General features: G+C 36.7%; 1 protein-coding gene and 1 pseudogene across 1 annotated transcript; one reads left to right on the top strand and one right to left on the bottom strand.

Annotated features, from left to right (window-relative positions):
- The first annotated feature begins 2,267 nt into the window (after positions 1-2,267).
- LOC103542848 (olfactory receptor 7G2-like) lies at positions 2,268-3,226 on the top strand (annotated as a pseudogene).
- Positions 3,227-16,452: 13,226 nt separating this feature from the next.
- LOC103542846 (olfactory receptor 7G3-like) lies at positions 16,453-17,373 on the bottom strand. Its single transcript, XM_008509781.2, has one exon. It carries the CDS (start codon positions 17,368-17,370, stop codon positions 16,453-16,455), a length of 918 nt encoding a protein of 305 aa, XP_008508003.1. The 5' UTR covers positions 17,371-17,373.
- Positions 17,374-22,435: the final 5,062 nt, after the last annotated feature.

Below are 22,435 nucleotides of genomic sequence, written 5' to 3'. Positions count from 1 at the left end.
TTTTATTTGTGGGATGCCTCCCACAGCGTGGCTTGGTAAGTGGTGCCCGAGATCTGAACCAGCAAACCCTAGGCCACCAAAGCTGAGCATGCAATTTTAACCACTTTTAACCTCCTCCTCTTTTATTTGCTTGAGGATGATTAGGCCTGAGGTAACATCTGTGCTAATCTTCTTCTACTTTATATGTGGGATGCCTCCACAGCTTGGCTGATGAGTGGAGTAGGTCCACATCTGGGATCCGAACCTGTGAACCTGGGCCACTGAAGCAGAGTGAGCAGAACTTTAACCACTTGACCATGGGGCCAGACCCACTCCATTCTTTTGTTTTACTTGAATAATCCATAACGAAAATAAACATATCAATGTAGGATCAAGAGATAGCTTGAATTTTCTCATGCTGTAGACTTTTGTCATACAATTTTTTTTCTCATATAGGATTTCATTGTTTGTGTTATTACATATACCTGATTCTTTTTATTATTTGATTCATCCTAATTGTTACATTTTTCATGTGTCTATGCCAATGATTATTTATGTCATTGACCTTTCCTTCATTTTTGTACAATAAATGTTCCCGCCTGGACTTTCATCTCAGAATCTCTTCCCTGAAATTTCCAGGTACTATCTAAGGGTGTTCTCTCTTTCTGTATTCTTTCCTCAACTTGCTCCACCACATTACTTCCTTCTGAGCAGTGAAACATGCCAGGAGATGTTGTTCAGCAGGGGAAAAAAAACACAATAGGAAATGTCAGTATGAGGGTCCCAGATGTGAAGTGTTGTGGCAGATGCTTTTCCTCCATTCATTTCTCATCATTGCAACATCCCATGAGTTTTTATGACAGTTCCCTTATAGAAATGGGATTTTCATACAGGTGAACAATTTCATCCCTTCACAAAAGAAGCCCTGGTCTGGATTAAATTCAGAATGTTTGAGTCTAACTAATACACTAGATGATAAAGACTGTCATGTTCACTTCTTTCTACCCCTTGAGAGAATGCTTTACAGAGACAATCCTATTAAGACACTTGATTATCTTAAAAGTATCATATAAGTCTGTCTTATTTTGAAGTCTCTATCTTCCAAGGACCAAAAATTGAAGCTATTTTCATCTGTTTTCTTAAAAGCCAATGCATGTCATTCTTTCTCTCATTTAGCTATTTTTTTAGATGATAAGCAACCTGTCACCCTAGGGGATGAAATTCCCTTGGGAAGAAACAGAGATTTCATTGACATAGTTTTCCAGTTATCTTGAAATCCATTGCTAATGTAGCTGGATAGTACATCCATGGGAGAGACTTATGAACTTCAAGTTTATAGGTAACATTTTATAATCGTTGCTCAGGTGCAGAGCATATAAATGGATGAATGCCATGCGTCTGCCACACAACACTTCATGGGTAAAGGTGGATATACTTTTTAGGGAATTGAAAAGACTTGGGGCATTGTTCAGGATGAAATATTTCCATTTTAAATGGGGATTATGAAATAGCAGTGATGATTTGTGAATGCTAGTTCTCTACTATCCCAGAGGCATTAACAGAGAGTAGTCAAATGAGTCAATTCAGCAGTCAGATGATCTGATCTCAGCTCCAGCCTTTGCCATGAACTAACCATGTACTTCATGTCCATGATGTAATCTCAATTGACCTAAGTTTCTCCATGGATAGATGGAGCAATGGTATCACCTAACTCATCCGTAATTTCACAAGTCATCAGATGATCCTGAGGCATGCTAAAGTTTGGGGATGATACTCTAGAAGAGACATTGGATAACTTCATTCTTGTCTTTCTTTTTGTTTTGAAAGCAAGGGTTATTTCTGAAGGAAATATCGCATCTTGTTCTTTGTTTCAGTTTAGCACTTGACACACAGATGGGAAATAGAGTTGGCAATCAATAAAAAGAAGAGCTGAAAAAGGAAGTGGAGGGAAGAGGAAGAGAAAGAGATGATGATGGAAGGAGAAATTAGCAGAAGGAAAGATTTGAATATTTTTTTAATTCAAACTGTACAGCATTTCTCTTCTTTATTTGAAGAACTGGTTCTCAAACTTTAGTACATGTCAAATGCACCTGGAAGGCTTATTAAAACTTAGATTGCTCATCCCACTCCTTACACCAGATTTTATTAACAGTAAGTCTGGAGTGGTACCACCATTATTCATTTACAACAAGTTCCCAATTGATGTTTCTGCTGCTTAGCCAGGGAGCATTCATTTTGTTTATTTATTTTATTCCATCTTTTCCAACAGATTCATCAACAACGTGTAACCTAGAAATACAGATGCCCCGGAATTCCTTTTCCTGGGGTTGATAGATGATCCAGAACTGCAGCCCTTCATCTTCAGCCTGTTCCTGTCCATGTATCTGGTCACTGTCTTAGGAAATCTGCTCGTTATTCTGGCTGTCAGCTGTGACTCCCACCTCCACACTCCCATGCATTTCTTTCTCTCTAATCTGTCTTTTACTGACATCTGTGTAAGTACAACCACAATCCAAAAGATGCTTGTGAACATAAAAACACAGAAACAAAGCATCACTTATGTGGGTTGCCTCACCCAGATTGGATTTGTCTTGGTTTCTTTGAGAATTTTCTCCTTGCAGTAATGGCTTATGACAGCTCTGTGGCCATTTGTGACCCACTGATGTACACGGTCATCATGAACCCCCAACTCCGTGGGCTGCTGATTCTACTCTCTCCGTTTCTTAGCATTGTGGATGCCTTGTTCCACAGTCTGGTGCTGTTGCACCTATCCTTCTTCATGGGCCTGGAAATTGCTCATTTCTTCTGTGAACTTGCTCAGTTCCTCAAGCTTGCCTGTTCTGATACACTCATCAATAACATCCTGATGTGTTCTATGGCTAGCCTATTTGAGGGCATGCCTCTCTTTGAGATCATTTTCTCTTACACTCAAATTGTCTTCTCCATTTTGAGAATTTTCACAGCAAGGGGAAAGCTTGAAGTGTTTTCTACCTGTGGGTCTCATCTTTCAGTTGTTTTTTGGCTCTATGGGACAGTTTTTAGAGTGTACGCTAGTTCTGCATTTACTGACAGTTCCAGGAAGACTGCAGTGGCTTCAGTGATGTACATTGAGGTTCCTCAAATGATGAATCCTGTTATCTACAGCCTGACAAACAGGAACATGAAAGACATCTTGAGGAAACTCATTGGAAACCGACCTTCTTTTTGTGAATATGACATCAAATTTGAACTGGGGTTTCTAGAATGAGTCAAAGTGACAGAAATCCTGGGTGGGTCAGGATATTTAATTCTTCCATCTGCAAGTTCTTCTCAAATGAGTAAATGACACAATGGCTAAGAGTATTTCATCTTTGCCTTTGAATCATGACTTTGTTGTTATTCTGGTTCTATGATGTTTAACCAGTGATTTCAATTCTCTAAATTGAATTTCTTTGGTCAGGTTCCTTAGAAGCAGAGACTGATGTAGGAGTTATAGTTTTAGTGGTGATTTTAAAGGATTTCAGTAGAATAAAAGTTGTAGGAGGTGTATAGGGCAGGGAAAAAATTGAAACAAGACTGTGGGAAAATCTAGAGATTAGCTTCCACCTGATCCCATGATAGAGCCATGTCAGTTGCATCCCAGAATTAGACTTACTGTGGGGACAGGGAGCTGACCCTTCATTTTCTAATTTAGTAATTAGTGAGACCAGTCACTGTTAAACCATATCCTTCTGAGGCAACATTAGCATCCACCATACTCAGTTTCATTATCTATAAAATTGGCATAATTAGATTATATCACTAGTATGAGAGGATTATGATACAACTGACTTCATCCATGAGAAAGTCTTCAGTTCTAATAAGAAGAAACTCCACATTTAGGATGACCAAATAGTAAAAGTTATCTTTTATTACGGGGACTTCAGACATAAGAAATGTACAGAAAGAGTAGGGATTCATTCAGTTTTCCATGAAGAGTCTTTGTCTTAGGACTGGTTCTTGTCAGGGTCACCAGGTTGTGGCAGCAAATGCAGGTGTTGTACTCAGACATCATGCCCAGAGATAGAAATCTGACTGCCTTTACCTGACTAAGTTGTTAATATATATTTCCATGCAATCAACGGCATCTCCATAGTGAGTTGAATGTTGGCCCTCAAAATATGTCCATACTCACATCTTCCTGACTTATCAGTATTAACTTATGAGAAGAGGATGATTGTGCTGATTTGGAAAAAGATATTTACAGGGGAGCTTATTCCATATTATCTGGGTGAGTCCCAAATGTAATCACATCTACACCTTTAAGATAGACAGAAGTGAAGAATATACAGAGAAAAGGAAGAGACACTGTAGCTATGTAGGCAGAAGTTGGATTGATTTAGCCAGTATTTGATCATTCTTGTCTTATAAGACTGTCATTATCTTAAAACTCTGATGCATCTCTCTATGACCGTGATATATATCTCTGTATAATTTACTAAGTAAGTTGGCTTCCTTTCCACCTTGCTAAAGTTTGAAATTAATGAATAAATTCTTTGTCTTGGTTGTTATTCCAATCATTGTTCTTCTGAGATTCAATCATGTTTTTGGGTTTAGAAGTTATTTATTTACTTTCAATGCTCTCTATTTTTATACTATATGTGGTAACATTAAAAAATAGTAACATTTGAAGTTTTAAAAATATTTTATTTGTATTTTCCCAGCTTTATTGAGACATAAAAGTATATTTTTAAAGTGTAAAATGTGATGGTTTTATATATGTATCCATTGTGAAATGATTAGCAAATCAAATTAATTAACACATCAATCACCTCACATAGTTTCTACTTATTTTAGTTAGAACCCTTAAGATATACCGTCTTCACAAATTTCAAGTATACAATAGGGTTTTAGTAAGTACATTCACCAGGCTGTACATTAGATCCTCAGAACTTGGTCATCTTGTAACTTAAAGTTTGTACCATTTGACCAATATCTCTCCGTTACCCCAAGCCCTCAGCACGTATCGACCACCATTCTACTCACTGTTTCTATGAGTTTGACTTTTTCTTTCTTGTTAAATTCTGCATTTAAGTGATACTGTATAGTATTTGTTCTTTTCTGTTGGGCTTGTTTTATAGAATAATGTCCTCTGAGTTCATTTATGTTTTAACAAATAGTAGAATTTCCTTTTTTTGTGGCTAAATAATAGTGTGTTGTGTATGTGTGGCTAAATAATAGGTTTTTTTTCCTATATATATACCAAATTTTTTTTACCCATGCATCCATCAATGGACAATTAAGTTGTTTCTTTATCTTGGCTATTATGTACAATGCTGAAATGAACGTATGACAGCAGATATCACTTCAGAATACTTATATTGTTTCCTCTGCACATATACTCAAAAGTGAGATAGCAGGATCATATAGTAATTCTATTTTTATGTTTTTTCATTAAATTAAGGTATACTTTACACATAGCACTATATTAGTTTCAGGTGTACAGCACAATAATTCAATATTTGTATAGATTGGAAAATGATCACTATAAGTCAAGTTAACATCTGTCACCATACATAGTATATATAATTACAAACTTTCTCTTGTGATGAGAACTCTAAAATTTACACTCTTAGCAACTTTCAAATATTCAATGCAGTATTAACTATAGTCACCATGCTGTACATTATATCACCATGACATGTATTTCATATCTGGAAGTATGTAACTTTTGACTCCCTTCACCCATTTTGCCCACCCCCACTCCCCACCTATGACAACCACCAATCTGTTCTCTGTATGTATGAGGTCAGTTTATTTTCTGTTTGTTTTAGACTCCACATATAAAGGAGATCATATGGTATTTGTCTTTCTCGATCTGACTTATTTTGCTTAACTTAATGCCCTCAAGGTCCATCCTGGTTGTCTCAAATTGCAGGATTTCCTTCTTTTTATGATTGAATAATATTCTCTCTATATTATTCCATATATATCTCTATCTATCTATCTATATCTATATCTATCTATCTATCTATCTATCTATCATCTATCTATCTATCTATACCATATTTTTTCAATTATTTTATTGAGGCCATAATGGTTTATAACATTGTGTAATTTCAGGTGTACATTATTATTCATCAGTTTCTGTATAGACTACTTCATGATCATCACCAATAGTCTAATTTATTTTTGGTGAGGAAGATTGTCCCTGAGCTAACATCTGTGCTACTCTTCCTCTGTTTATGTATATGGGATGCCACAACAGCTTGGCGTGGTGAGCGGTGTATAGGTCCCAGCCCAGGATCCAAGCCAGCAAACCCCAGGCCATGAAAGCAGAGCATGCAGACATAACCAATACACCACCGGGATGGCCAATCAATAGTCTAATTTTTATCCATCAACATGCATATATGCCCCTTTATTCCTTTCAACCATTCTCTAACCCCCTTCCCCTCTGGTAAGCACTAATCTGTTCCTTTTATCCATGTATTTATTTTCCACAAATCATGCAGAGCTTCTCTTTCTCTGTCAGGCTTATTTTGCTTAATATCATACTCTCAAGGACCATCCATGCTGTTGCAAAGGAGACAATTTCGTCCTTTTTATGTCTGAGTAGTATTCCGTTGCATACATATAATGCATCATTTTTATCCATTCATCAGCTGAAGGGCACTTGGATTGCTTCTATGTCATGGCTATTGTGAATAATGCTGCGATGAACATAAATATCTTTGAATTGTTGATTTTCATGTTCCTTGGATAAATATCCAGTAGTAGGATAGCTGGATCATATGGTTATTATTTTTAACTTTTGGCGAAATCTCCAAACTGTTTTCCATAGTGATTGCACTAGTTCACCTTCCCACCAGCAGTACATGAGGATTCTCTGGTCTCCATATCCTCTCCAACATTTGTTATTTTTTGTCTTATTAATTATAAACAGTCTGTCAGGTGATAGGTGATATCTCATTGTAGTTTAGATTCACATTTCCCTAGTAATTAGTGATGTGGAACATCTTTTCATGTGCCTATTGGGTATCTGTATATCTTCTTTGGAAAAATGTATGTTCATAGCCCCTGCCCATTTTGAGATCAGGTTATTTGTTTGTTGTTGAGTTGTATGAGTTCTCTATATATTTTAGAAATTAACCCCTCATCAGATATATTATTTGCAAATATTTTCTACCAGTTGGTGGGTTTTCCTCTCATTTTGTTCATAGTTTACTTTGCCTTTCAGAAGCTTTCTATTCTGATGTAATCCCATTTGTTAATTTTTTTTTCTTTTTTTCCCCTTGCCAGAGTAGACATGGTATTCAGAAATATACTGCTAAAAGTGAGGTTAAAGTGCATATTGTATACATTTTATTCTAGGAGTTTTATAGTTTCAGGTCTTACATTCAAGTCCTTAACCCATTTTGAGTTAGTTTTTGTGTATGGTGCAAGATAATGGTCTGCTTTCATTCTTTTGCAAGTGGTTGTCCAGTTTTACCAACATGTCTATTGAAGAGACTTTCCTTTCTCTGTTGTATATTCTTGGCTCTTTTGTCAAAGATTAGCTGCTCATAGATGTGTGGTTTTATTTCTGGGATTTCAGTTCTGTTACATTGAGCTTTATGTCTGTTTTTGTGCCAGTATCATGCTGTTTTGATTACAATAGCTTTGTAGTATATTTTCAAGTCAGAGATTGTAGTGCCTCCAGCTTTATTCTTTTTTCTCAGGATTTAGTTGGCTATTCGGGGTCCATTTTGTCCCACATGAATTTTAGGATTCTTTGTTCTGTTTCTGTAAGAACGTCAGTGGGATTCTGATTAGGGTTGCATTGAATCTGCAGACTGTGTTAATGATATGGGCATTTTAACTATGTTTATTCTTCCAGTCAGTGAGCATGGAATATCTTTCCGTTTCTTCATATTTTCTTCAATTTCTTTCAATAATGTCTTGTTTTCAGTGTACTGGTCTTTAACATCTTTGGTTAAATTTAATCCTAGATATTTTATTCTTTTTGCTGCAATTTTAAATGAGATTGTATTCTTGACTTCTCTATCTGCTAGTTCGTTATTAGAGTATAAATGCAACTGATTTTTGTAAGTTGGTTTTGTACCCTGCAACTTTGCTGTAGTTTTTTATTATTTCTAGTAATTTTCTGATGGATGCTTTAGGGTTTTCTATATATAGAATCATGTTATCCACAACCAGTGGGAGTTTCTGTTATTCCTTTCCTATTTGAATAACTTTTATTTTTTTCTTGTCTGATTGCTTGGGACAAAACTTCCAGTACTATGTTGAATAGGAGTGGTGAGAGTGGGCATCCTTGTCTTGTTCTTGTTCTCAGAGTGATGGCTTTCAATATTTCACAATTAAGTCTGATCTTCACTGTGGATTTGTCACATATGACCTTTATTATGCTGGTGTACTTTCCTTCTATACCCATTTTATTGAGAGTTTTTATCGTAAATGGATGTTGGATCTTGCCAAATGATTTCTCTGCATCTGAGATGATTATAGGATTTTTATTCTTCATTTTGTTAATGTGGTGTATCACATTGATTGATTTACAGATTTTGAACTGTCCCTGTGTCCCTTGTATAAATTTCACTTCATCATGGTGTTTGACTCTTTTAATGTATTGTTGTATTTGGTTTGCAAAATTTTTTTGCATCTATGTTCATCAATCATATTGGCCTGTAATTTTCCTTCTTTGCATTGTCCTTGCCTGGTTTTGGTATCAGGGTAATGCTGATCTCAGAGAATACACAAGGAAGCATTCTGACTTGTTCAACTTTTTGCAATAGTTTGAGAAAGTTAGGTGTATATCTTCTTTGAATGTTTAGTAGAATTCTCCTGAGAAACCATCTGGTTCTGAATATTTGTTTTTTGGCAGGTTTTTGATTATTGTTTTGATCTCTTTACTTGTGATTAGACTATTCATATTCTCTATTTCTTCTTGATTCATCTTTGAGAGGTTGTCTGTGTCTGAGAATTCAACAATTTCTTCTAGGTTGTTCAATGTTGGCATATGGTTTTTTATGATATTCTCTTATAGTCCTTTGTATTTCTGTGGTATCTGTTGTAATTTCTCTTCTTTCATTTCTAATTTTATTTATTTGATGCTTCTCTCTTTTTCTTCTTGTTGATTTTGGGTAGGGGATTGTCAATTTTGTTTTTCTTCTCAAAGAACTAGGTCTTAGTTTCATTGATCTCTTCTACTATTTTTTCATCTTTTATTTGATATTTTTCTTATTTGTTGAGGTGGGCCTGAACTGCTAGGAATTTCCCTCTTAGTACTGCTTTTGCTACATCCCATAAGAGCTGGTATGTTGTATTTTTATTTTCATTTGTCTCCAGATATTTTTTACTTTCTCCTTAGATTTCTCCATTGATCCAATGGTTGATCAGTAGCATATTGTTTAGTCTCCACATAGTTGTGACTTTCCCAGCTTCTTTCTTGTAGTTGATTTTAATTTCATATCATTATGGTTGGAAAAGTTGTTTGATATGTGTTCAATCTTCTTAAATTTGTTGAGGGTTGCCTCATTTCCTAACGTATTGTCTATCTTTGAGAATGTTCCATGAGCACCTGAGAAGAATGTGTATTCTGGTTTTCTTTGGGTGGAATGATCTATCTATCGATCGATCGATCGATCTATCTATCTATCTATCTATCTATCTATCTATCTATCTATCTATCATCTATCTATTAAGTTCATCTGATAAAGAGTTTCATTTAAATCCATTCTTTCCTTGTTGACATTCTGTCTATCCAGATCATCCACCTATCCATTGATGTAAATGGAGTGTTGAGGTCTCCTATTATTATTGTGTTACTTTTAATTTCTCTCTTTAGGTCTGTTAATATTTGCTTTATATATTTTGGGACTCCTGTTTTAGGTGGATATATATTCATAATGTTATGTCCTCTTGGTGAAAAGTCTCTTTTATCATTATATACTGCCCTTCTTTTTCTCTCATTGTCTTCTTTTTCTTCAAGTCTGTTTCATCTGTTATAACTATGGGAACACCTGATTTCTTCTTTATGCTGTTTGCTTGGAGCATCATCTTCCATCTCTTCACTCTCAGCCTATGCTTGTCTTTAGAGCTGAGATTTGTTTCCTGGAGGCAGCATATTTTTGGGTCTTCCTTTTTAATCTATCCAGCTACTCTGTGTCTTTTGATTCATTCCATTTATATTTAGAGTGATTATTGTTCTATGGGAGTAAATATTGCCATTTTGTCTCTTGCTTTCTGGTTGTTATATATTTCCATGGCTTCTCCGCTCTTGTGTTTCTGATTGCAACTTCAGTTTGGTAGTTTTCTGTGGTGGTTTTCTCAGTTCTATTTTGTTTATGAATTGTGACTCTGCTCTGATTTTTTTAGTGATTATTGTTATGTTTATATATGAGACATCTCATAGATGAGAGAGTCTATTTTCTGATAGCCTCGTAGCTCCTTAGCCTAAACAGGTTTCATCTCCTTCCTCTTCCCCTTCTGAATTGCTGCTGTCACAAATTATCCTGTTTTGTGTTGTGAGTTTGTGACTTAAGTTGAAGTGTTTCTGATTATTTTTTATGCTTTCCTTCACTTAACCTTTTATGTTATAATTCAGTCTTGCTAATCTGTTCTGATAGAAAGCTACAGTTTTCTCATTTTGTCTGTCTAGTTATGCCCTCGTTCAAAGCTTTCCTTTTTTGTTTCAGTATGAGGGCTCTCTTTACCATATCTTGTGAGGGAGGTCTAGTGGCTATGAACTCCCTCAGCTTTTCTTTATCTGAGAAAGCTTTTATTTCTCCATCATAGTTGAAGGGTAGTTTCACTGGATAGACTTCTTGGCTGTAAGTTTTTTTCTTTCAGTATTTTGAATATATCATTCCATTATCTCCTCGCCTGTCATGTTTCTGCCAGGAAATCCACTGAAAGCCTGTTGGGAGTTCCTTTGTAGATTATTTTCTTTTTTTACCTTGAAGTCTTTTACATGTTTTCCCTGTTGACGTTTGCCACTTTTACTTTTATACGCCTTTGAGAAGGTTTTTTGAATTGACGTAACTATGGGTTCTGTTGACTTCATGTATTTGTAAGTCTAGTTCTTTCCCAAGGTTTGGGAAGTTCTCAGCTATAATTTCTTTGAACAAGCTCTCTGCTTGTGTCTCCCTGCCTTCTCCTTCTGGAATACTGACAATCTTATGTTGCTTTTGTTAAATGAGCCAGCTATTTCTTGAAGAATTGCTTCATTTTTAAAAAATCTTAGTTCTCTCTCTTCCTATACCTGAATCATTTCTCTATTTCTATACTCTAACTCACTAATTCTTTCCTCCATTACATGAGCTCAATTTTTTAAGGATTCTATTTATTTTTTGTCTCATTATATGCATTCTTCATATCCATAATTTCTGTTTATTTGGTATTTTTTATAGTTTCAATCTCTTTAGTTAAGTGTTCCTTCTTCTCATTAATTTTATCCCTGACTTCATTGAACTGTATTCTGAGTTTTTTTGTAGCTTATTGTGTTGCTTTATGACAGCTACTTTGAATTCTCTGTCATTTAGATTGTAAATTTCTATGAATTCAGAGTTTGTTTCTGGAGATTTTCCATTTCCCTCTGCCCTGAATTTTTACTGCAGTTTTTAATGGTATTAGATGAACTAATCCTTTACTGGCACATTTGTGGTAGTATCAAGTGGCAGATTCCACCTGCGACCACTGTGTTTCTCATCCCACTCTATCCTCTGGAAGTTGTGTGGGTAAGCGGGGGTGTTCCCACAGTCTGGGATAGCATTCACACATGCACCAGGCTGCCTCCACCTCTGCTTACAGTTGAGCCAGCCACTGTGCTTGATGGGCAGGGCCTTTCTTGCAGTCTGAGCTGGGGCCATTTGTTGGGGCCGTGGTGGCATGGCAGGCACTCCTGAAGGCCAGAACATCATTCATGCACTCAAGTAGGACTGCCTCAAAGTCCTCTTATGGTTGTGCCATAGTGCATTCCCACTGGTTGGACATCGGTGGTACAGCAGGTACTCTCACGATCCACGAAAACATTCACACATGTGCAGGACTACCACTGCCTCCTCCTACTATCATGCTAAGGTGAATTCCAGCTAGTGGGGATGCAGCAGCATGGTGTGGACTCCCATGGGCTGGGATAGTATTCACCTGCATTCTGGGCCATCACTGCCTCCTCTTAGAGTAGCGCCAGCTGCTACAAGAGGACCTGCAATCTGGCTCAATCCTACCAGCGGGGAGTAGGGGAGCACTCTCCTATCAGCACTGCTACCCAGGGACCCAGTCCATCCACTTTCAGATGGATAGTTGCTTGGGTCTCTCAGGCATACTCTTGTGCTGTGTGGCTACCCTCCATTGGTCAGTGAATGTCCACTGAGTTGTAAATCAGAGGGGGAGAAACAAAGGGAACAGCTCACTCCACCATGTTTCTGATGTCACTCTCTATACTAGATTTTCTTTTTCCAATCATTTGTTGCAAGATACTTAGGTTCCCATGTCTTGGCTATTGTATATAATGTTGCAATAAACATTGGAGCACAAATATCTCTCCAAGATTTCATCTCCTTAGGTGTATTTCCAGAAGTGGGAATGCTGGATCATATGGTAGTTCTAGTTTTATGTTTTTTAAATAAATATGTAATATAAATATAAAAACTATAATATAGTTTTATATTTTTGAGGAAATTCATACTTTTTTTCCATAATGACTATACCATTTTACATTCCCATTAACCGTGTGTCAGGCTTCCATTTTCCCCACATCTTTGCCAACAGTTGTTATCTCTTGTCTTTTTGTTGAGGGCCATTCTAACAAATGCGAGGTGATATCCCTTTATAGTAATGCTATAGTGATTAGTGATGCTAACCATGCTTTCATGTACCTGTTGCCATTTGTATGTCTTCTTTATAAAAATGTCTATTCTGCTGCTCAGCCCAATTTTTAACTTCACTGCTTATGTGTTTCTTATTGAGTTTATGAGTTCTTTATATATTTTGGAGATTAACCTTTTATCAGATAAATGGTTTGCAATTATCCCAATCAATAGGTAGAAGTTTCAGTTTGTTGATGGCTTATTTTGCTGTGTGTAAGTTTTTAGTTTGATGTATACTCCCTCACTAATTTTTGTTACTCTTACTTGTCTTTTTGGTGTAATTTCTGCTAAGACCAATGTCAAGAAGTTTTTCCCCCGTTATTTTCTTCTAGGAGTTTCATGACTTCAGGTCTTATGTTTAAGTTGTTGATTCATTTCAAGTTAATTTTTGTGAGTGATGTCAGATAGTGTCCAATTTGATTCTTCTGCATGTGGTTATGCAATATTTCTGACACCATTTATTAAGAGACTATCCTTTTTGAGTACTCTTGGCTATTTTTTCCAAATATAAGCTGACTGTATACATGAAGGTTTATTTCTGGGCTCTTGATTCTGTTCCACTGGTCTATGTGTGATTTTATGCCAGTACCACACAGTTTTGATTACTATAGCTTTGTAATATAGTTTGAAATCAGGAAGTGTCATGCCTCCTTTGGTGGTGTCCAGAAACCATTTCAGGCTTTCTGAGGAGTTAGGTCAGATCACAGAGACAGGCTGCTTAGAGGTCAACCCTTGGGTAACAGTTGGGAAAGTATTCAGTCAAGACCCTTCCAGGAAGAATGTGGGAGCCTTGTTTTTGCATCCTCCTTCTCGTCTGAGCCTAGGGGAAGAGCCATAGTAACTGCTTGCCTATACATTTAAAAGTGGCCTTTTTGCTTTCTGTGGTACTAGAGGTCTCACAAATGCCAAGCCCTGTTGGCTCTCACAGCTACATGATTTTGAAGCCAGTCCCTCAGGTTTTCCATAAAAGTTGTGGCCCTACATGTGTGGCCCAAAGCCTTCACACCCCAAGGATAAGCTGAGAGCACTGGATTCTCACCAGGTTCTATTGTGCTGTACCAGAAGTGGTGTTTTGTGGTGTGACTGTATCTCAGCTTTTCCTACCTGTGGGGTGTGGGTAGTTTTTCAGTCTCCTGATAAGCAAGAGTCACTCAATCAGTTTCTGGATTTCTCTCACAGGGAATTGATTTTGTGTACCTGTATAGTCAATGTATTCCTGGAAGGTGGGCGGTTAGGAATATCGTCTGCTGCCATATTGCTTATGTCAGTGAGAATTCATTTACTAATTTTAAACTTTTTACAAAGTTAATATTAAGGCAAATTCACTTAATACACGGTTTTGGGAAACATAAAGGAGTGATAAAAAGATGCATTAGAATTCTACGAAAATGCTCGTTTTGTAGGACAAAATAATGAAATAGTGGACGTCAAAAACTGCCTGCATCAATGCAATATCTCTCTCCATGGTCACATTGCCTCATCTTTTTCTTTATATTTTCTCACTTCTATCTATTTTATAAGGATACATGTGATTATTCTTGCACCCTGGAGAATAACCAGGGTAAGTGCATTCTGTGCAGAGATCCTTTTTCCAAATAACTAACATTCATCCTTTTATCATATAAGTTAATCACAAATTAGAGGGATTAACACGTAGACATATTGTATTGAGGGCCACAATTGCACTCACTATAGACGTCCTCTGGTTGACTCCATCAAAAGATCTATTATCATCTGAACCAGGGAAGGATGGTTTTTTGTCTCTAGCCATCCTGATCAAGTTTGACACCTATATATGCTGCCGCCAACTTGTGAAATTGAGAACCATGCCTAGGACTAAGCTACCACATGGGGAAATGAATGAGCCAAACTCTCCTGTTCTTGTAGATGCTCTATCTCTGAGGTGCTTGTAATGACAGACAGCTCTCTTTATTGTTTGACTGTATTAGAGATAGGAATTTTTTCTGGTTATAACTGTATGCTTCCTTACTGATAATGTTAAAACATCTCATAGTTATCTGAAACCACGGAGATGATATAATTATGCCAAATTTATAGATAATAAAACTAAGAATAATGGATACTAGTGTTGAATCAAAGGGATATGGCTTACCAGTGACTGGTCTCAGCAGTTACTGAATTGCTGTATGAAAGGTAAGCTCCATGCCCTGCTGTAGGCTCAACTTTGGAATTAAATTGACATGTTGTTATCATGGGAACATGTGGAAGCCAGTTCTGTATATATGACAGTCATCCTTCCTGATTCCATTCTTTCTCTGCATTATCCATCTTCTAAGTTTTTCCATCTTCTGAGAGTCATCAACAAAAATGTTACTAAAACTTTAACCACTGCCCCAGGTTATTTTTATGTGAAACCTGAGACAAGGGATTGAAGTAAGAATGAAAATCATCTGTCAAACAACACAGAACTACACAAAAGAAAAGTCAAGTTTCAATGTCAAGTTAAAATGTATTTGGCCATTATGTTATCTAGCCATTTTAGAATAATCTGGTGACAGAAGAATTAGACTCAAAAAAGATATAGTCTTCCATGTACCACAAAAAGACCTGAAGTGTGAAATGGTTGATGGGCTGGAGCCCAGCAGCTCCACTGACTTCTTTCATAGATGGGTACTTACTCTTTCAAATATTGAGAGTTCAAGAATGTATAAAGAAGTTGAAACATAATTATGTACACCTGAAATTTATATAATGTCAGATACCAATGTTGCCTCAATAAAACATTAAAAATAAAAAAAGAATGAAAGTGGACCCCCAACTTACACCTGTCACAAAAGTCAACTCAGAATGGATTTAAGACTTAAATGTAAAATCTGAAACTAAAACTCTTAGAAGAAAATGTAGGGGGTAAGTTCTCTGAGATTGGTTTTGGCAATGATATTTTTGGAATTGACATCAAAAACAAAGGCAGCAAAGAAAAATAAATGGGTAAGACTACCTCAAACTAAAAATATTTTGCGTAGGAAAGGAAACCATTAACAAAATGACCTTAATTTAACAAATTCCTTCTTTGCAGATTCATATTGGCTGATTGCCTCACCCTGAGAGACAAAGAGAATGGTACACTTTTCTCTCTACTTCTTTAAATTTTTTTTTGTATATGTAAGGTAAGCAACATGATGATTTGATATACGTACATAAGGAAATTTTTGCTAGAGTTACGTGAATTAACATCTCTATATCAGCACATAATTACATTTTTTTGTTGTAGTAAAAGCACCTGAAATCTAACTGATTAGTCTCTTGGCTATGATGAAACCCTTGTTTAATTCCTTCCCTGGTCTTATCCTCTTTCTGCCACTCACAGTTGTCCTAAGAACATTCCCCTCAAAATCACATAGAAAGAATCCCTTACTCAAGTTCTACTTCAGTGGAACATGACCAAATAATCAAGTGCAGGGAGTTCACATAAACTTTCAAAAATCTCAATGTTAGAGAAGACCAAAGTCAGTTTTCAAACCTCATTTGAATTATCCTTGTTATTTGGTATTTAACCATTACAGCTTAAGAACTTGGTGAAGGAAGAGTCAGACATTCAGATTCACCCAGGTTTTTTTGTAATGTGACTCATTCTCAAGGGCCAAGTCCAAGACAGACAATGCAATAGCAAAAATAGAAATGTTCCTCAGATTAGTTTCTTCAAGGCTTCATTCATGTCCCTGTTCCTCAGGCTATAGATAAAGGGGTTCAACATTGGAGGGACCACAGTGTACATCACTGAGGCTATTGCAGTCTTTTTGGAAGAGTGGGTAACTGCAGAACTAATGTACACACCAAAGGCTGTGCCATAGAATAAGGAAACAACCAAGAGATGAGATCCACAGGTAGAAAAGGCTTTATATTTTCCCCCAGTTGATGGTATTCTCAGAATGGAAGAGACAATTTGAGTGTAAGAAAAAACAATCCCAAGGAGAGGAACACCACCCAATATGCTAGTCACTAAATATACTAGGATGTTATTGATGAGAGTATCAGAACAGGCAATCTTGATGACCTGAGCAAGTTCACAGAAGAAATGAGGGATTTCCAGGTCTGTGCAGAAGGACAGTCGTAACACCATCAGACTGTGGAGGAGTGCATCTGCAATGCTAATGATCAGAGAGAGTAGAATAAGCAGGCCACAGAGGCGTGGGTTCATGAAGACTCTGTACGTCAGTGGATGGCAGATGGCCACATAACAGTCATAAGCCATTGCTGCAAGAAGAAAATTTTCCAAGCCTGCAAAAAATAGAACGAAGCCCACCTGAGTGAGACAGTCAGTGTAACTGATGGATTTGCTCTGTCTTTGGATGTTCACAAGAAGCTTGAGGACCGTGGTGGTGCTGAAACAGATGTCATTGAAGGAGAGTTGGGAGAGGAAGAAGTACATGGGTGTGTGGAGGTGGAAGTCATAGCAGATGGCCAGGATGATAAGCAGATTTCCAAGCAGAGTGATCAGGTATATGGTCAGGAAAAGTCCAAAGATAAAGGACTGCAGTTCTGGATCCTCGGAGAGACCCAGGAGGAGGAATTCTGCCACATTTGTTTGGTTTTCTGCTTCCATGTTGTTGATGAATCTGATGGGAAAATATAGGTGATAAAGCCCATAACAGATGTACAAGAACCCCTTATTTTAGAAATCCCTGGCACCTCTATTATGAATTGAAGTGAACATTATTCATCTTTCCCTTTCTCTTCTGCCCCTCTGTGTCTCTTCCTTCCTCAAACTCTATTGTTTCTGTCCTCTCTCCTACACTACCCAACTACCCAAATCTTATTTACTTGATTCCTACATAGTGCCAGCTAATAGAAACAAAATACAAAGCAACATATACCCTTTTCCTTGAGAATTCTCAAAAGCTTCAAATTAGCAAGCAGGAAAATCACAACCAATCATATTAAATGTGAGTTTTAAAGCATACTTTCTCAAACTGTACTTGCATCAGAATCAGCTGGTGGGTTTGTTAAAACCTGTATTGTTAGGCCCCACATTGAGAATATGAAATTCAGGAGATTATACATGGGGCTGAAAATTTGCCTTTCTAACAAATTTCCAAATGGTGCTTCTGGTTGGGTTTTACCTGAGGACCACTGTTGTAGAATACGGTTCATTGTGGGAATGGAAAATCAACTGGTCCACAGGTTAGAGCTGAACGAGCACAATTATTGAGGAAACTGATGGCCTGACTCATCAATGCTCTGCAGATTTATGTGTCTGTGAGTTTAAGTCCATGACTCAATTAAACCTCTTCATTTTCAATAGGTCATCAAAATCTGTCCTTTTTATTTCCTGTTTATATTTCACTGTCTCAACATTGGGTTCTTATCACAAAACCCTTGCTATGATCATTGCAATTAATAATGATATTAGCAGATACCACAAAATAATTATAATAATTACCATAAACTGCTCCCGCTGCCATTTGCACTTAAGGCATTCTGTTGCCATTCACAGTTGTCAGCACTTTTTATCATACTAACTATTTTTATGCTCTCTAGTGACCTATGAATCAAGTGCTCCTACAATCCTCTTGTTTACCTGTGACTTCATGTAAATATAAAGTTCAAGGGAAGTGAAGATTTGAATATAAAATACTTGACACTTTAGTAAGAGGTGGTGAAGGGATTCCAGACTTTGGAGCTGAACTCATACCACCATGTGATGCAAATACTAAGCAGTACAGATTTAAGTCTCCTGAAGGGCTGATCAGATTCACTTAATTGCCTTTTGAAACTTCCACCTGAAGAAAGCCACACATGATTTCCCTGATTTTTAAGGTCTTCTCATCTCTGGCCACATAGGTAGTGTCTAGCAGGTGACAGCATCAGAACAGGATCCATATCATAACCTGAGATCAAGATTAGAATATGCTCCTTGAAACCTTAACCTATTACATCAATGTGATTCTATTTTCTCCCAATATTAGAATATTAAAGCAGTCTCATAAAGCAATACATAACACATCTCCTTTTTTTTCAAAATGAAGAATTGGAGGGAGGTTGAAATATATGGGGTCTTGAAATTAATGACAAAAAATTAAAAAGCAACAATTTGTTAGTGTGTCCAGAGCAGAATCCTGAGATGCAAAAGATGGAATCTACCAACACCTATGCCCAGGCTTCTTGACGGCAGTGTTGCTACAGTAGTAGGAAGACAGAGAAAATTGACAACTTAGCCAAAGAGGGAAAAAGAGAATTGAGAATGGTATATCTAGATACTTGAAATGCATTGATAGTTGAGGGACTTAAAAAATTTGATCAATATAAATCGGAGCCCAGCACCTGATGAGTATGAAGTACTTGTGAATTAAGATGGTCACAACTATTGGATGAGAAAATGATACCTTATTTTGGAAATTACTTACTTTTCTCAGCACAAATACATACCCCCCCACAGCAGTGTATGAAATAAATACGTGCACACTCTTTTCTGTTTAATTTCCAATCATGTTTTTACAAGCAAAGCAATAAAAATACAACATACATATTTAAATTAATTAAATTTTAAACTAACAAGAGTCGTAATTATCTTATTAATAGGTAATTACTTCTAAATCTGTTTTTCCTGTTCTTTTCTCCCTTTCAAGGCAACCTGTCGAGATCTGTCCCTTCCTTCATTTCTCTCTTGTTTATTAGGTTAAGGAAATAATTAATCCCTTGCTACTCAGCTGTTCGATTGATTGCCTATTGATTTTATCTTTTTGACACCTCTGTCTCTGTTGTATAATAAACCGATAACGTTAGGAATAGAAAACTGAAAATCAACCATGTAAGTTCAGATCATCCCACCTGTGTTTCTGTTAGGCAAGCTGGTTACTGGCTCCCAAAGAAATCCTTAGTTTGTATACCAGGAACAACTCCAGGACACTCCCCTTTCTGTGTTATGATAAGTTCCTGAGAATATAGTCATATGGTCATCCAAAATAGGAAAGAGCTAATTTGCTATGTCCTTGGTTGATCAATGTCTCTGCCAACTATTGTTATTAACCAGTAATTTAGAAAAAGATTGTAAAGAATTCTCTTGTGTTAACAAATCATTATGACATGAATGATTGGAACAGATGTCTCTAGGTAAACTCTGCTTCACCAGAGAGAAAAATACGGGTCCTTAGGTTAATGAAAACAAGTAATCTTAACATATCAATCAAGATTTTAACTCAGGCACACCTGAACTTAATTCAAACTACACTTGCTTTGTTAAACAAGAAGGGATTTTCAACTGTGTGAGAAGACTCAGTCTCCTCATTTGGATTATGGGAACCACGACAAAACCTCATGGGAATGTTGCAAGGATGAATAATAAGTAGACAAAATTACTAAGCACAGTGTTTGATATATGAGACACTCTTTATATTTCCTATCATGATTTATTACTGCCATGGACACAAGTGCACCACCTGACATGGTTAATTACAGAAGGGAAGTGATGGGTAGGGCAAGGTGAAGGAAGAGTGAAGAAAGAAAGAACATCTTTAGTGTGACAACTGTAGATTTCAGGGAAGAATGGATGTGCTGAATCTCCTGCTGGGAATCACGTTTATGCAGAGAAACAGGAGGAGTGAACAATACAAACAGCCATTATTGATTAATGTTCATTTCTCAAGGAAATATAAAATGTATAGCAAACAAAATAAATAAATTAGATGTAGATGGATGAGCACAAATGATAAAATCTTCCAAGAGCAAAGTAAATTGCCTAACAAGATATCTAATCATGGTAAAATTTAAATGTCTAAAATAACAATGATAAAACTTTAATTTTTGTATGAGATTTTTCAGGCATAAAAAAGTACAGAGAAAGCAATAACATCCTGGGTATTCACCACCAAGCACCACTAAACTAAAGTTAATTGCCATATTTTTATCAGATATTTTCAAAGAAATAGCATAATACATATTTATTTTTCTGAATCCTCAATCACTTTTCCTCTTGCAAAGAACCACTTTACTGAACTTGGTATGCATTATTCCCCTGTGGTTGTAGTAACTGAGTATGATTCTATTCATAAACTATGTTCTTGTTTTGAATTTTAATCACTACCTATCAAATATGGCATTTTTCATTTGTTTTTTGAAAATAATACATTTAATGTCTTAGTACGTTTTTCCATCTGGCTCATTAACTTTAACTGCCTTACCTTATTCTAACGTTTTATTACATCACAATTTATTTAACAAGAAAGGGAACAAGTCCCTTCTCCGACTGAGAGGTATTCTCATTACTGCCTTTTACACACACACACACATAGTGGGTAAAACAATTTTAAATAACACATAGAAAACAACCAAATTCAAGACTGTAGTTGCTTCTGGGAATGGAGGGAAACATAAAAAGTGTGTTATATTTATTCATGTTATTTTCTTACTTTAAGAAAACAACTCTAATAGCAAATATCAACATTTACTACTTCTGGAAGCAATGACACAAGCTTATCTGTTTTATAATTCCTTGCTTTCCTGCCTTTTAAAATATTTCATAAGTTACTGTAGAGAAACAGGTAGACTAGGGTGTACTTTTGGGATGTGCCTCATTCTCCATTTTCTCTCTCTCAGAATACTCATAACCAGGAGACAGTGTCAAAACCACAGATCTCTTCTAGAAATTGGAATCATGAGCCAGGAGTGGAATGGAAAAGATAAGTTGGTCACGTCCCTCTGCCCACTACCAAAGAAATTAAAGAAAATGCTAGGGAATTATAAAACATTCTTCAAAATAGAGCAAGACCAGATTGCTTTGGAGAATGGAAAAGGTCCCAAGACTTTGGAATCAGAGTAGGAGATTATTAGAATGAGAGATACTCAAGTATTGGTACAAAGATACAAGCAAATAAGTTCAGAAGATGATGGTAGATCATTCAACAGGCACCTCAAAGGTGACCTAGTTCTGCTCATCTTCCATATGGACTCCCCTCAGCTGCCCCTGGTTGGACTTGTAAATAAGACTTGTCCCTATTTGCAAAACAAAAACTGGAGGACTTCAGATTACCTGAGTGTCAACACTAAGGAATGAAATTCCAGTCTTCCCGGGATGTGAAGGAGAAAAATAGAAGCTCTGTTCTCAGGGAATGCATAAAGACAGCGAAATACTGGGCTCCTGTGCAGAAATGATGCCCCATGGGACTAGGTCCAGTTGTGTTGCATAATGACCTGGGCATGGCTGTTAAGTGTGATGGCCACAGGCAGATAACTGCAGTCTGTTTCCCCTGGGTGTTCAATATCCAAAGCTCCTCATTAGTCAAACTTCTACTCTCATGTGATCACAGGGCAGCAGAAGTCCTTGTGGAGCAAGGCTGAGAGAGCAAGAACTTTGCTTTCGTGATTCTCCCACCTTGAGAGAGCAAATGTATTCCATCTTATTCCCTACACCTTTCTTGACCAGCATCCATTCCAAGTATCTTGCACACCTCAACACACCTTCCCTCTATGACTGGGTTCTAGTCTTCCTTTTGAAGGTATGCTTAAAGGCAACCATGTCCTAACAACAATATCTGGAAGACTGATAAGGTCTTTATGTAAGATCATAAATACAGTTTCTTTATGTGAGTACATATATATTACCTATATAAATACATGCAATAATATATGAATGTACCCTAAAAATGCAAACACTAGGGGCTAATTTTAGGTAT

The sequence above is a fragment of the Equus przewalskii genome, chromosome 6 (genome assembly GCF_037783145.1).
Source record: "Equus przewalskii isolate Varuska chromosome 6, EquPr2, whole genome shotgun sequence".
NCBI lineage: Eukaryota > Metazoa > Chordata > Mammalia > Perissodactyla > Equidae > Equus > Equus przewalskii.
Note: the sequence above shows the minus strand (reverse complement) of the source record. Positions and strands in the feature narration are given on the sequence as shown.

Coding starts and splice junctions, on each gene's coding strand:
- LOC103542846 (XM_008509781.2), bottom strand. CDS start 17,370: ATGGAAGCAGAAAACCAAACAAATGTGGCAGAATTCCTCCTCCTGGGT.